The sequence below is a fragment of the Nelumbo nucifera genome, chromosome 1, assembly GCF_055504915.1.
Source record: "Nelumbo nucifera cultivar China Antique chromosome 1, China Antique-T2T, whole genome shotgun sequence".
Lineage (NCBI taxonomy): Eukaryota > Viridiplantae > Streptophyta > Magnoliopsida > Proteales > Nelumbonaceae > Nelumbo > Nelumbo nucifera.
Genome location: NC_142649.1, coordinates 160,958,396 through 160,975,408, shown reverse-complemented (window position 1 = coordinate 160,975,408; position 17,013 = coordinate 160,958,396). Strand labels below are relative to the sequence as shown.

Here is a 17,013-nt window from a genome sequence, read left to right as displayed (position 1 = left end):
ACATGGGTTCATTCAGATACCTCACCTCACCTAACAGCTCGATCTTTTAGGTTGCACGATTCCTTAACACTGAAGTGAGTTTGTGTTAAAAAAGAAAATTGGTACATCTCTTCTATGGATTCAAATGCCATCCAAGATATTCATACCATAATTTAACATGATTCTTCTGTAATATATGTTGGCATTTGAAAGAATTGAACAGCATATTAGAGGGTAATTGGCATTTAGCCATTTACAATGAACCAAACTGACTACGTGATTATACATTGTTAAGAGCAAGCTTAACTCTCTCACAAGCTTGCTATACATTAATGGAAAAGAATCAAGAAAATTATTTACAAATAGACCCACATAGAGGGGTGATAATAAGAGGTAATTAAATTAGATATTTGGCCAATGTTGATCACTTTGTCTTCAGCTATGTTGGACATCTGAATTCTGCTACCGGACATCATCAGTTCCGTCACAACTGAATTTCAATCAGTGCACATTCTCACTCCGCTTCTGCAAGTCTAAGGCGTATTGACTCAGGATTTGAATTCATATTGAGACTGCACAAATTCCAACAAAATATAATGTCAACCATTGCTTGGAATCACAAAAAACAAAAGAAGAAAAAGGCAACTTATTATGAGTTAAGCTCACCAGAATATATAATCCCCACTAGATGCCACCTTCCTCGAAATCCAATCTGGAACTAGTTCATCCATCAAGTTCAGCTGCTCTTCAACTTCCCCTGCAGAAGCAATTCACAATATTAATATCACATGAAGCTTCAATATATTGTGCAAATATTCCATATAACTAATAATTCACAGTAATAGCTGATAAGATTTAGGAGAATTACTTTTATCAGTTATATCACAGTGACTGGCAATTATCTTGTGCATAAGCTCCTCCTTTGTCATAACAGAACGCTTAGCTGACTGAAATATTAGGCGGATCATGTCAAACAGCTTGGGTAGGCATGCAATCATTTGTTGCCGCCTCTTCGCTTGAGAGATTCCTGCATCCCTCTCCTCCATTGCTTTTCTCTCCTTCTCTCGTATCTGCACAGAACTAATCTGGTTAATCCACCAATACTAACTTATCCAAGTTGGCCAAGTATTCCCGTCATGGGCATGGAGTTGACATGTTAAGGCACCTCAATGGGAACGAGGATCTGAAGGAGTTGTAATTTCTAGTTTTCTAAGTACTTGAAATCAATGGAAACTACATTTATTAACTTGGAACCTTTGAATTCTACACTAAACTGAACAGAAAATAAATAAAAATAAAAAATCTCTTCATCATGATTAGGGTCTGGTTAAAATGTCAGAAGAAAATATCTAAAAGATTATAGCATCTGAATACGTGACTGGACTTACCGATTGCAAAAGTGCCTCCGGAAGAATTTCCATAATGCCCTTCTCAACAGATGACCCCCATGTCTCAATTGTTTCTTCCCCAGTTTTTGTATTCTTTACAGGAGTGTCAAATTTCAAAGATCTGCTCCGGTTTGGACGCCTGGCCAGCTTGTTGGGTGAGTTAGCAAAATCATTGTCAGGGCTCATTCGACATCTTTTTGGTGTCTGCAATGTGGGTGTAATGCTCATCAGCTTGGCTGGAGTTGAAACGAGTTTTGCAGGAGTCCCTTGGGTACCAGCAGTTTCTGTCAAAGAACAATCCTCATTCCTCATAAGTTCTGCCTTTTTGCCCACTTCTGCAATAGTGCTTGAGGGATGTAATTGAGATGGAGAAGCACAAACTTTTGGCAATCTTTTACTGGTCAATGATTTTGAAGAATATTTAAGAGGTGACGAAGCTGGAGAAGTGCAAGGCTCCTCAATAGAAGAACTTTCTTTGGGGCATCGGTTTAAGACTGATAAAACTGAAGATTCGGGAGGAACGCTGGGTAGTTGTAGGAAATCGTGTTCTGTTTTAGATATGGAAACTCTCTGTGAAAAACGCCTCTGGAAAGACCGAGAAAGATGAGACGCTGTTACTACCGGGAGTTGTTCTTGAAGATCATTAGATGGTGTGGGTGTGGGGTTGTAGGTCTTGATAGCACTTGAGAGTATGTTCTGTTTCTTTTGATTGAATGGCTCCGGCAGCACTTCCTCTGGAATTTCATCTCCCTGAGCATAAAAGAGCAACTCAACATAAGAATCATAGCAAGCTAAAATGGTTTAGCACACGCAGTCCAGAATAAAGAAAGTGATAAGCAGACATCTTTATTGTCCACTGTGACTAATGCTGCAATAGCAAACTATCAACATTTTCAGTGAATCTAAAATAACTACAAGGTTGAATTCATCATAAGTATTGAACCTCTTGATGAAGAAAAACAACAGGCCTTTCTTAAATCTAGTAAGTGCTTTCACATCAATAGGAAATAAAACAAAAAGCTTCACAATTGAGTTGCCATCTCTAATTTTATTCAGAAATTAAAACAAAAGACGCTGCACGTCACGGCCAACTGTCCCTTTGGAATTTATGTAAATATGAATGACAACAATGGTAATCTCTCAAGGAAAAAGGGAACAAAGAATCACTTTTAAGTTTCAGATTCTTCATTCTAGGACAACAGAAGATAAAGAAACTAACAAGTACCTCGGGGTGAGCTTTGAAGAAATCCAAAAGCCTTTCACGGAAAATCTTCCTCAACTTCAAATACCCACTTCCGACCTTCCGCTTCTCATCATTTTCTAAGGCATCTGTTTGAAGAGTAATCTGAAGTTCCGGCTTCATGCACAGTGTTCCCTCATCGTGCATAAGAACCTTCTGAATTATAATAGCTTCGGGTAAAATGTACTTCAATTGAGCTAAATGCCCATAAGAAAACCTCCTAAAAACATAGAACAGTTAAAAAGGAAAATAATTAGAACAATTGTGAAAACCCAGAACAAATTCTATCTGATTCTAAAATCAAACAGAGCAATAATTTCGACACCCGGGTTGAAGTTCTGCACTTCGAGTTGAACATAAGTCCAATAGAAATAAAGGGGAAGGCTTACCGGTCTGTTAGGGCCTCAACTTTCGGTGAAATGTTTGTAAACGTCGACAGTGATTTTTTCAACCGAAGCAGCCGAATTGAGCTTTCCATACTGTCAAAGAACTCGGCCAACATCTCATACCTGAATCACCAAAGCGAATACCAAAATGGGTTGAAGCTCAGATCAATTAAAACCTAGATAGTTTACACAACGTTAGAAAGAAAATTAATCTTAGATTCCGTACTTCTCAGGAAGCTTAGTTGATGCTTCGGTCTTGGAAGATTTACCGACCGCACTGGCACTCGGTCCATATTCAGACGAGAGATTTGTGCTTGTCCCAATCCGATTCAGTTGATCGGATGGTGCATCTGTATTTGTCTTCCGGAGCCCTTGAGCGATCTTCTTCACTTCCTTTACCGAAAGGGCAAAACCTTGATTTCTGATTCGACGAGGGAGCTGCGTCGGCTTCTCCGGTGTCTTTAAGCTCCATTGGTGCAGATCTGCTGCTTGGGCTTCATTCGAGGAAGCCGATTTCGAACTCGATCTGATTATCTTCTTCGACCTAAAGGTATTGAAACTCGAAAATGAGGGTTCTGCTGCAGAAATTTTCTCTGTCGGCTCTGTGTTACCGGAGGACTCCATGGATGGATGAATTGTTGGACCGAAGGACAGAGAGAAAGGAGAGTGGCGAGAGATAGCAGAAAGGGGCTTGGCCAGGTAAATGGGCGTTGCTTGGCGGGAAAACTGAGTTGGATGATCCCGTGGCCGATTGCCAGATCAGTTTACCCGCCAAAAAAATGTATCCCGGCTTTCCTTGCATTGGGAATATACAATAACAAGATGTTTCCAATACACGGCTGCAAAAGGCTGTTATGAGTTGGGACGGATTTGTGATTCCTTCGTTGGTTACTTGGCTTTGAAGGGCTCCGATTTGCTTCCCACAAGTTGTTCCAACGTTTCTACCCACAAGACATTATTAGGAAATTCCTTAGTTGGTTACTTGGCTTTGGAGAATCCACATCTGCGCCAGGGCGCCCCATATATGCCCCGTAGTATATTCCAACCGTGTATTGGAAACATCTCTCATTAAAAATTTCGGGAGATATTCCTAATACATGCTGAGATGTGCATGCGGGGCACGAATTGATCTTGGCTTTGGAGGGTTCCGATTTTTTACCCACGTTCTTACATTTTTATCCACGGAACATTATTAGAAAACTGAATAACTTGTGTGACTCCCGAAAGTTGATTAATTTTTTTAATTGATATTTTCTTTTTTTTATGAGGTCAAAATATAGAAAAAGTTAAAATTGTTGCTCCATGGAGCTATAGGATCAGGGGACTCGGCCTCGATCAGTGGAGCACCCGTTTGAACGGCCTTTATAACTAGGGGTGGATTCGAGTCGAGCCAAGCCTAATACTTTGAGCTTGGCTCACTAAAACTGTATTAAACTCAAGTTCAATTCGAGCTAGAGACTTGAGCTCAAGCTTGGCTCGATTCAAAGCTTGCAAGTTTGAGCTCAACTTGAACTCGACTACAAGTCAAGTTTTTTCTAAAAAACAAAAATTTTAAATATAAAAATATTTTTATTTTACATACAAAAAATTAAGAATTGTAAAAATTATTTATTATTATACATATAAAAAATGTTTTATATTTATATAAAAAATAAGAATTATAATATTTACTATTATACATAAAAAATATACATATTATTATATATAATAAAAATTATTTATTATATATATGTATATGTATATGTTATGTATATGTATATGTATATGTATATGTATATGTATATGTATATGTATATGTATATGTATATGTATATGTATGTATGTATGTATGTATGTAGGTAGGTATGTAGGTATGTAGGTATGTAGGTATGTAGGTATATAATAAAAAATTTATTTATTTATTATACTAGGCTCATGAACCTCACAAGCCGAGCTTCACTAGGCTCGAGCTCGGCTCAAAGCTCGTTTTAAACCAAGTTGAGCCAAGCTCGAATAGCTCATGAGAAGCTCGGTTGTCGCCACCCCTATTTATAGCCTTGCATTGGGAATATCTCCACAGTTATGTGCTTTATTTCATGGGCAGATAATATTCCTAATGCAAGGTTGCAAAAGGTTGTTCAATCGGTATGAACATGGGCTTGCACTAACTCAAGTCAAACACATGACTAGGGGACCTTACCAACCCTACAACAACGGGATTTAGTCCCAAGTCTTCCCTAGGACCAATAGAAAACCTTACCAACCAACTAATTGACACAGGTAGGGAATGTTTAAAACTAAATTAATAAACAAATTTATAAATTATTGTTTTTATAACAAAAAATAAAATGATAGAAATAAAAACTTGAACATCTTAAAAATCCTTGGCACAAATATTGAGATAAATAAATTACTTTTAAAAATTTATAAATAAATTTCTCAATTGATACAATTAAATTATAAAAATTAGAATATCGAAATCACTAAATTAAAATTTCCAAACAAAAACCAAAAACCAATGTAAATTACCAAAAATTATGGAACTTATTAATAATTACTAAATGTAAATAATCAATACTTAAATTTCCCAATAACTTTCCAATTTAATAATTACCAAAAAACAATGAAAATTACCAAATTAATTATATAAATTATTAATTTTTTTAATTTAATAATTTTCAAAAGAATGTTAAAATTTTCTAATAGTTATGGAAATTATAAATATAGTTAAAATTCCCCAACAATTTTCCAATTTAATATTTAAAATTTACAAAAACCAATGTAAATGAAAATATCAATAAATAATTTTTCATTAGCAAAATTAACTTTTTAACATTAACAATTTTCTAAAATTACCTCAAAATTATTGAAAATTGCTAAAAAATAATTTTCTGAAACTTTTACTAAATATCAGTAACTATTAATGTTTTTATTAATTATTAATTTTTCAATAATTAATGATATTAATAAATTATTTTTCAAAAAAATTATGTATTTGTGAATAATTAATTACTAAAAATATCAAAATAAATTGATATTTTAATCATTGTAATTAAAATAATTTTCTAAAAACTACTCAAAATTTTAGGTAATAATTATCAATTTTAGACAATAATAATAATAGTAGTATTGAAAATTTTCAGTAAATATTAATAATTCTTAATATTTTCATTAATTATTGATATGAATAAATTAATTTTCAAAAATTTCTAAATTTAAGAATAATTTATTAATAAAAATATCAAAAATTTCCAAAAAATTAGAAATTTTAAATTAACTCTCACTAAATTAAATTACAAAGAATATGAAAATTAATTTATGGAAATCACTAAATTAAAATTTCCCAACCTACTGAAACTAGTGACTATTATTGAAACAAATTAAAAAAAAAATGGTGACCGTTAAAGAGTAATTAGATTCTAGATAGGAAATCGGACCATCTAATCAATCTACAACAACCAATACAGAATATAATGAAAAACATCTGCTTGTAAACTGACCACTAATGAAGATTATCGTGTGCTTAACATGAAATAGGCCTTACTTGCCTTAACTCATGCAAGTAATGTCTCCTTGAGTTTTAAACGGTAACTAGCGGGGACCCGTGCGTTGTATGGGAAAATCTGAAAGATTTAACAATTTTATTTATTATTAATTAATATTAAATTAATAATCAAAATTTGTTGTTAATTAAATAAAAGTATTCAAAGCTATTATTAATATCTAAAATTTTAATAATTGTATTTTTCATTTAATGTTGATTTACAAAAATAATTATTGTTAATTTAATATGAACAAATATTTTTTAATAAATTTAGTTTTATTAATAATTTGTAGTAATTTTAATAATTGTTATTATTTTTAATGAAATTTTGATTAACGTTAAATAAATAAAAATAATTACAAAAGCTAACATTTTTATTAATTTCACTAATAATTAACAATTATATAAGAATGACAACAGGGTGGGTTCAGGGCAGGGCACCCCATCCTTGTCCCTGCCCCATAGTCAAGACACTCTATCCCATCCTTGACTTGTCCCCAGTGTTAGGCGAGTTCAGGGTAAGGCAACCACTCTTCAATGTCGAGTGAGTTTAGGGGCAAGGCACCCCACTCCTCATCAAAGATGGGGAATCCTCAAATTTCCCTGCCCCATCCCCAATATTGAGCGAGTTCAAGTAGAGGTGCGTGCCGTGGGCTAGACTGGTCCATGGGCCAAGCCTTGGGCCAAGCTAGGCCGTAGACCGAGCCAAGCTATGAGAGGTCCATTTAAAAAAAAATGTTTACATTTTTATTTCATATGATTTTTGATGAATACAATTGTTTATATATACAATTAGACCTATTCATGGGTCGGGTAGCCTGACGGCCCAGCCCGCCCTGACCCATTATTTTTTAGGCTTAGACAAAATTTTAGGCATGTGGGATCGAGCTCGAGCTCTCTCAAATAAGCCCCGACCCAATACTATTACATATATAAAAAAAGTACTTATGTTATATAAAAAAAATATAGTATATATATATATATATACACACACACATATGCTTCTTAAATTATTAATAAATATCAATTTACTATTAGGAAATATAAATTAGTTTATTAATTTATTAAATATTACTAAGTTAAGGGCTGGGTTCAGGCTCGGACTCGAGCTTTAGGCTTTATATAAGGGCTGGGCCCGAGCTCAAGATCTAGGCCTGATGGTCGGGCCGGGCTTGGGCTCGGGCTTACACATTTTCTGTTGATAAAGAGGCTCGTGTTAATTATAAAACTATGATTTTTTAGTATAAATATATATATATATATATATATATATATATATATATATATATAACATTTCTATATATAGTAATATAAGTTTTTTTATTTAAATATTATATAATAATATTTACCATATATGCATATAACTTCCAAGTTGAGCTTATTAGGGGTTGTTTAGCTTGGGTCCTATCTGCTAAAGTCATCATTGGATTCCAAAAGTTTAGCACCCAATTAGACTTCGAAGCTGATTATCCTTGATAATGTGCAGGCACGGTGCATATCTCAGCTAGACCTAACTCAAAAGAAAATTGCTGATTGAACTTGCAAATTTATAGATCTAATCAGGTTAGGTTAAGTTAGAAACAATTTGTTAGTTTTTATTTTTAATTGTTCAAATATTGTAATTACTAAATTAATGTATTGCTAATTTCTTGGCTAAATATTAGAATATTTCTTGGCTAAATTAAAATATTGTAAATATTAAAATATTATTAATTATTTAAAATACAATAATTTATGGAAATTATAATATCTTCAGAAATATTGCTAATTTCTTGGCTAAAACTAATTAAAAGTAATTTTTCATAATTAAATATAACTTTTTGGTAATTAAATGCAATTTTCTACTATTTATAGCTTAAATTATAATTACTACTAATTATAGTTTAAAAATAATTATTGTTAATTATATTACTATTAATAATTAAAATACATTATTTTTTAAATTGTTATTCAGTATTTTTTGCAATAAAATACAATTAATTTAATTTTTAAATTATTTTAATTAAGTTTTAGGTTTTTTAGAATTTTTGGTTTTTTAATAAAATCTTGGTGTTTCTTCATTATTATTCAGTAACTTTTTCATATGAGTATTTTTCAATAATTTTTAGTATTTTCAGCATCTATTTTTGCATATTAGTCACTACAAAATTAATTTGCATTTGCTTCAAGAAAAAATAAATTAAATAACTAAATAAATACCATAGTTAATAAAAAATATAACTAATTTTCAATATTTTTCAATAATTTATGGCATGGGTATTTTTAATAATAAAATACTATTAATTGTACTTTTTAATTATTTTCAGTAAATACCCTTATTAATATAAAATATTATTAATTTTTAATATTTTTTAATTATTTTACTATTTTAATTATGTTTAGGTTTTTTATAATTTTCTAGATTTTTAATTAATTGTTGGTATTTTTCATTATTTTTCTGTAATTTTTGCAAATGAGTAATTTTTCAATAAAATACTGTTAATAAAATATTTTCTACATTTTAAATTTTCCTTAACCTTTATCATTTTTAATGTCATTATGCACAATAAAGGTCTCAACTCATAAAAATTATTAATTAAATGAGATTGCATTAATACAAATTTATCTAATAATATTATTAAAGCTATCATTTAATTTTTAATTAATTGTTGGTATTTTTCATTATTCTTCAGTAATTTTTGTCATAAAATATTGTTAATAAAATGGGTTTTAGATTTTAAATTTTCATTATTTTTCATCATTTTTAATGAGTTCATTGTGCACAATAAAGTCTCAACTCACAAGTTATCTAATAATATTATTTAAAGTTTAAAACTATCAATTAATATTTTTATATTTAAATTTCTTGCTTTATTAGCGTTTATTAAGTTTGATTTTTAAGTGGAATTGAAACACATTTTTAATATTTACTAAGTTTTATTAATATTTATTTTTAGTAAAAGTTTAGTGGACTTTTAATTTAATAATTTTTTTATTATTTAACCTCAACCTATTTATATTATTCGATTTTTATTATTATTACTACTCTCTCTCTCTCTCTCTCTTTTAAATGTAATAATAACATGCATTAAAATAAGAGGCATTGAAAAACCCAAAAGTCTCTCTCTAATAGTGTGCAGCCTTATTAATCCAATCAAGATAAGAAATGATTACTGTTTTATATTTTTAAAACAAAAGAAAATAAGAAAAATGAAAACAAATGGAGAGAATAGATAAATAACTTCTCTCAAAGGAGAGACATATTGACATGGACAGAGCAATTTTAATATATAGAGGAGAAGAGAAAAGAAGAAAAATGAAAATAATGGCAGGAAATTAGATTTGGTAAGGGAAGAGAAAATTTGTTTGAGGAAAGAAAGAAACTCTTTTGGGAAGCCCCTTTTAGACCTTTCCATTGAACTAAAAAGTTGGCACTTAAAACTCTGATCAATTTCATAGTGGAAAAGTTCAATAACGGATTGCTTGCTATAGAGCCTTGGTTTTTTTTCCGGATAAGTACTACGGGAGCTGAATCAGTTTGGCCAATCCAAAAAGGCAAAAACTGCTTAAAACTGAATGGGTGGTTTGTATGTACTAGACATGAAACCAGCTGAGAGAACTGAGGCACCAGATATGTCAGATAATTAACCTTTGAATCTCTCTCTCTATCTACCTATTTATCCATCTTTCTATCTCTCTCTAGGAGCTGATCTGGTCAACATGTCTTATATAATGTGGGTTGGATGGTTATTGGTCAGCATTTGTGGAACAAAGGGATGCAAGATTTGTGGCTGGGGATCCATTATTCAGTCGACTCATACGATGATTTCTGATAAAAAATAAGGAAAGAAAATGCCAAATCTTATAGCCTCTCCACCTGCTTGGTTTTGCATCCTTCCTTAATGGAGTCATGCCATCTACTTCTAACAAATTAAGAGAATAAATAATTAAAAGAAAGACCACCACAGTTCTGCCAATAGAGGAAATTCCCATTTAAATATATGTGACAGATAATGGGCTGAAGACACTTGTGGGATCACACAAGTTGAGGACTGCCCTTGTATTTCTCAGCAGGGTGTTCAAGGGGCTGCAAGGTCTGTTTCATACAAGGGAGATCCAGAGAAACCATGGAGGTATGCTTTGTGAATATAATCTCCTTGTTTACAAGGTTGGTTAAATAATATAGATTAATTATTACTGGTTTTTGTTCTTCTAGTTTCTATTTCATTTAAGACATGAGTTATTGGTCTTCTCAGAAGATTCTTTTCACATTTGTTCCTACTAGTTACAATGTACTTTTACCTACATACATTTGAGTTTTAATAGTGAAGAATACACATTTAATTCTGCAAGTGTATGATTTCAAACATGGGAGTTGGGAGGGGTCTGCAGGATGTGGTGGGTATGACAGGTGAAGAATACACAGGGGTCATACACTTGTAATAGTGAAGAATACATTTGTATGATTTTGAAAAGAGAATTTGGTGGGTGATGCTCTATCTAGGCGTGAAGAAGCAGAATTATGGGCCCTCTAATTGGATAGAAGAACTAAAATTAGAAGTAGGGGTCTGCAGGATCTGCAGTCCGAAAACCATGGGGGCTCTAAAATGGAGTACAGAGGTGGGCTGATATGGTACAAGGGCCGAATCATGCTAGGTCCAGCATCTCGATGGACTTCATTGAAGGCCAACAGTCTCACATCGGAAATCAGTCATTCTAGTAGTGGTAGATCGCCTCACTACATCCTCAAGCCATCACCAAGCCTCTAAACAGAGAACACCAACGACTGTGCTACTGAAAATGATGGTGCTACTAAAAAAATAAAGGCAGCTGAGATTGTTCTTTATGCACATAGAACACTAATGCCTGTGCTACTGAGAAAAAAATGACCTGTGCAAGCGAGTACATGACTGGATAACCAAAGCAAAGAGGAAAAAAAGCCCTCAATAATCATCCGTTCAACAAAGCAAGCTTCCCAAAACCATCAAAGCAAACAAACAACAGCTCATCTTCCGAAAAAAAAAACATACATAAATAAATCAAATAAAGAAGAAGAAGAAGAAGAAGAAGAATGACGACCTGGAGCCTGGAGCTTGGATAGCAGTGTTCTTCCTTGAGCTTGATTCACCAGCGGCGCTTCGGGATCGTTCCTCCCTGAGGAAACAGGAAAAATGTTTAGGTTTTCTGGGTTTGGGGTTATTAGGGGTAACTCGTGTCATTTCCAAAATATTGTAAGGATATTTTGGACTATGCACTGGCTCTGAAACGTGTCTGAGCACATTAAGAGTCGGCCCCCCAAGGTCTATGATTTTCAGATCTGAAAATCAGCAGTTTAAGAGGTACAACCAAATAAGGGGTGAGGTCTGAAAAGCAGCATTTTCAGATTCAGACCTCTGAAAAATGCAATCAAACGCCACCTTAATGTTTTGGAAGTTTCTGCCTTTGTTACAACGGTGAAATGGGAGGTAGTGTGACATGGCAATAGCTAAGAGCCCGATGAGGCGATGACATAGCAAAATGACGAAGGAACTAGGTAAGGTGAAGGTAAACCCATATTAAACCCGGCTCGTTGTTTTTATTTTGTATTATTTTAAAATTGAATTTAAAATGATTTTAACTTAATATTTATACTTTTGTCTAATTTTAATTTATTTATAACTTGTTATTGATGTGTAATTTTAAATTATGATATTATGCTACGTTTGTTACTATTAAAAATTTTTAATAATGTTAAAATTTGTTATTATAAATTAAGTATTATATTATTGTGATTAATTTTAACAATTATTATTGTTAAAACTAAAAAATACTAATTTATTTTGAATTTTCTATTATGTTAATAATTTTAAATGGAAATAATTTTTTACTACTTTATAATTATATAATTATTACTATTAATTATTAACTTTATAATAACAATATTAAAACATTATTTATAATTATAATAATATTTTTAATTGGTTATTAACTTTTATAACTTTATTTTTATTATTTTCTTATTGTGTTATTATTTTTTTCTCTTATTAGTATTTAAGATATTTTTTACTCATCTTATTTCAATATTTGAGTTTTAACTGAAACAGTTTTGGAAAGATAGTTTTGACTTAAACCTTAATACTTTAATACATTGGTAAAAAGTAAATGCATGTATTTGAAAGGTGAAGAAAGATAGAAATAGATAGAGAGCGAAGGGAGGGAGAGACATTAAAATTATATGGTTCATTGGAAATGTGAGATAGATTAGAAGATGTTTTTAGAGAAAGTTTTAGGTGGGGGGTCATTTAGGAGAAATTTTAGGGGAGGATATAATTTAGGTGATTGGAAGTGTATGTGTGTGAGAGAGAGAGATTTTAAGAAGATTTTTAATATTCTTAATATTTCAATTATTGAGAGGAAGGATGGTGTGGCCCAGGGTGGAGTGTGGGGGGACCCAAGGGAGCCATTCTCCCCCCCCCCCCCCCCTCCCTGTCCAAAAATCCCTCACTAATAATAATATAATTTTCCATGTACCCCCACTCCCCAACCCAATGGTTGGCCCCCCATCGGCCCATTTATATTTATTTCTGCAGAGTGGAATTTTTTTTGAACTAAAATTACTCCATATTTCATTATTTGAGAAATGGCATAAAAGTTATTTTATTGTAGCTTTAATGTCAAATTTAATTGTTATTAAAATGCCCATATTTGTCTATTTTGTGCATCTCTAATTGTAAGGGTTGAAAATCAAACTTCAACTATTACATTCCATCTCATTTAATCTCCTCTCATTAAGTCTTATAACTTAAAGTATTAACTCTCATTTTCTCTTATTAAATCTTATATTAAGTTATTTTTCACTAATAAATGATACTAATTAAATTTATGCCAATATTTTTAACAATATAAACCTATATATTTTAAAACTAATTCAATAAAAAAACCATTATTTATCAAAGTGGTGGCTAAGAAATTAAACCATTTGAATCAAATTGACCAACCTATATAGTCATAGTTAGGTAATAAAATTTTAAAATAAAAATAAATATAAAAAATTACAAAATATAGAATAAATTAGGCACATTTATGGTATATTTATTAATGAAATTAAAAAATAAGTGCAATAAACAATAATTATTTTTATTTATAATAAAAAATTAAATACATAATTTAGAACTACACAAAATGAAATTATTTTACTATTTAGCAAAGATCAATAGTTCAACTTTGGGTCAAATTTGTTAGCATTTAATGTTATAAATAAATAAATAATAAATAAAAATACAAAATAACAAAATACACAAATTTTGCAAAAGAACATTTGGGCACATGTATCATAAAATTATCATATCAAACAAGAAGTAAGTGTGACATGTCAGAATTACATTTGCACATAAAATACAAAAAGAATTATAGAAAAAATTAAGCACATCTATAATTCTATATTTGCACTATTATAAAAAATATGAATAAGATTATGGAACATTCTTTTAACTAAAATACTCAATTTTGAATTTAGTCCCTGTTTAATTGTGAGGTTTAAATTGTAAATTGAACTGCTATTTAGGGGTGTCAATTCGACTTTATTTTGTCCAATTTGAATTTAGTCCCTGTTTATTACGAGCAGACCATGTCCAATCCAATTTAATAAATATTTTGGACCAAATTGGTTCAATCCAATATGTCTTTTTGGACCAAATTGGTTCAATCCAATATGTCTTATTGGTCCATCCAATCTATCCAAATTGATTTCGGATGGGATGGGGTCCAGTCCAAAACCGGTCCATTAACACCCATACTACTACTTTTTCACTATTTGGGTGATGCCTTAGCTGGCTAAAGCTTTCACATGATCTACCTCTATATAAGGATTAAAGTATTGGTATCGGGTATCGTATTAGACAACTTGGATATGGATACGCTTGGAAAATGCATGGATACGAACGAAAAAATATGAAAACGCTTGGATATGCTAAGAAAATCCACACAAATTCCATAAATATATTAATAGCATTAAGTTTAATGTCAAAACAACTATACATAATATATAAATACATAGGAATTATATATTTAAATGATATATATATACATATGAAGAAATATATTATAATTAATTTAATATAGTAGGACATGTAGATATTATACAATTTTATAAATAATGCATCAATCAAGAGTCTAGGGAAATATTATATAGATTTTTACAAATTAATATATGCAAAAAGCCAATATTATTTTATTATCTATTAAAGTGTAAGACATAAAGCATATGCAACTATTATATTTGAATTATTATATCATTTTTCTATTTTTTATTTTTTTATTTTTTAACGTTAACAAAAAAATCAACTAAAAATTAATTCTTAAATGTTTGATAAATAATATTTATATTTTTGTAAACAATAAATATGTTATTATAAAATTTAAATTAAAATATCAATTAATAATTTATAAAAATATATACTCTTAACGTAAAATATATCAAATCGATTAAAATCTTGAAAATGCATATTGATGAGGGGTAATTTGCCATGACCTAGCAAGTAAAGGTCACATGGACGCGATCTGCCCGTAGGGTGACAACTCAGCAAGAGGAGCCTATTCAGCAGTTTTCGGAGCTCGGGTGTTCGGTCACCTCGGTATAGAGGCACCTCGGCACCTAAGGCAGTTTGGGGCCCAGGAACCGAAGTGACACTTAATTGACTCCAGAAGCTTCTCAACGGACTCCGAACCTCCTGGGATCACGCTGCATAATGGCAGGCCTTATCTTCTCCCCGCCCAAATCAAGCGGTAACAATAAACTTCATTGATTGATACGTTACTCCCTGGATAAAGCTGAAACGGATCTTATCTATTCAGGCCGAAGTTCCCAGAACTGTTTTGTAAGGCCCACGACAACTCAGCTATATAAAGGCATCAACCCCTCCAGGGCCTAGGTACGCGCGATTATTTGCATTCAAGCTTTCAACTCACAACCACAAGCAAGAATACTAACTTAAGCATCGGAGCGACCTCACTGAGTCATCCACCCCGGTCTCTCAGGTCCCTATTTTGTAGTTTGATCCAGCTCGCCACGTGAGCAACGTCCAGGCAGCCTTCCAGCTAGGAGATTCCAGATCGCGCATCATCAATTGGCGTCGTCTATGGAAAACGATCGAAAGGTCATCCCAATCCTAGTTACAGTCTTAGTCTTAATCTCAACCTCAATGGCATCATCCAACCACAACAGAAAGAGCAACATGAACATCACTGGGGGAAAAGAGCAGCAAACAGTCACTCCCCAGGGTTCCTCGATGATTATTGGCCAGTTCACCATTCCACTGACTGTCTTTGGGGTTCCATCACTGTTCGTGCCACATACTACCCAACAGGTGAGTGTCCCACTCCCCCAAGTGAGTGCCACATTCTTGGAGCCTTCTGTGATCCTCACTGGGGTCGGGCACTCTCAGTTCAACGACCTCGTCTAGAGCGTCCAAACGATGTAGATTCAAATGCAGCAGATCCAGCAGTTTCAGCAGTACTATTTCTATCAACAATACCAATAGTAGTTCCCACCGTTGTAACCGAACCAGCTGGCAAATCATCATCAAGGGCAGACTCAGAACTAGAATCAGCACCGGGCTCCTCAGAACGTCCGCCAGTCCCCTCCCCGCAGTGAAAGAACTTCACAGGTACCTGTTCCTCCCTCAGGGTGGACCCCACCATGGGGTACAGTAGGCGACCGACGTACTCCCCTGCTTCCTGAAGAGAAAGCTCGAGGGATAGGCCCGAACCCAACCAGCCCGAGAGGCGTGGTCAACAAGTTCCACATCAAGGTAATGTAGATCATCAGCTCAGGGCCCGAGGTACGGGCTCGAGAGGAGACCCCTCAATTCCCCGCGACAGCCAACACCGAACACGCGATGAAGAACAAGCGGCAAGGAGAATCCCTAAACCACCTCGCCCTACCATTCGGAGTAAGATCGAAGTACTTGACAATACTGAAGTTGGCAATACAAACGTTGCACCACCAAAGAAGCAGCAACAACAACGTCGCAAGACTCGCCGTTCATCAGCAAGGAACAGTCTACCAGCGAAGCCCAGCCATCCAGCGCATCAAGGTCGAGAAAGAGAGGAGGTGAGCTTAGTGGCCACAAGAACAACACCTGCTTTGTTGAGCCGGTCATCCCCCCTGTCACCCAAGCTCCTAGCGGCCCCAATGCTGAAAGATTTCAAGGTACCGCCGCTAGACAAGTATGATGGGTCATTCGATCCTAACAATCACGTAGATGCATTCCAGTCCTAGATGCATCTCACCGGGGCCGACGAGGTTTGCATGTGCGTGGCTTTCTCCACCACATTTATAGGTGTAGTTCAGACCTGGTATAGAAACCTCACGCCGGGTTCCATCAAAACCTGGGCACAGTTCGTAGACATGCTTACGACCCACTTCATCACCAGTAAGAAGTGTTCGAAGTCACAGGAGAGCATTCTGAACGTGGTGCAGAGGAAAGGAGAATCAATTCGAAGCTACATCAAGCGCTTCAATGAGACATGCCTGCAGAT

General features: G+C 33.4%; 1 protein-coding gene across 2 annotated transcripts; it reads right to left on the bottom strand.

Annotated features, from left to right (window-relative positions):
• Positions 1 to 164: 164 nt before the first annotated feature.
• CDT1A (CDT1-like protein A) lies at positions 165 to 11,729 on the bottom strand. 2 transcript variants are annotated; one of them, XM_088894991.1, is made up of 8 exons: positions 11,575 to 11,729; positions 3,220 to 3,537; positions 2,997 to 3,116; positions 2,593 to 2,827; positions 1,368 to 2,117; positions 848 to 1,049; positions 646 to 736; positions 165 to 551 (listed from the first exon to the last, which is right to left on the bottom strand). In XM_088894991.1, the coding sequence occupies exons 1-8, from the start codon at positions 11,712 to 11,714 to the stop codon at positions 494 to 496; spliced, it is 1,914 nt and encodes a 637-aa protein (XP_088751117.1). In that variant the 5' UTR covers positions 11,715 to 11,729; the 3' UTR covers positions 165 to 493. The 2 variants fall into 2 exon arrangements, with proteins under 2 accessions (XP_088751117.1, XP_010274794.1); XM_010276492.3 differs by lacking the exon at positions 11,575 to 11,729 and having other exon boundaries at positions 3,220 to 3,761.
• Between the last annotated feature and the right edge of the window lie 5,284 nt (positions 11,730 to 17,013).

Coding starts and splice junctions, on each gene's coding strand:
- CDT1A (XM_088894991.1), bottom strand. CDS start 11,714: ATGACACGAGTTACCCCTAATAACCCCAAACCCAGAAAACCTAAACAT. Junction 3,538..11,574: donor ATCCAAGCTCCAGGCTCCAG/GTCGTCATTCTT, acceptor CAATACCTTTAG/GTCGAAGAAGATAATCAGAT. Junction 737..847: donor CTGTGATATAACTGATAAAA/GTAATTCTCCTA, acceptor TTGCTTCTGCAG/GGGAAGTTGAAGAGCAGCTG.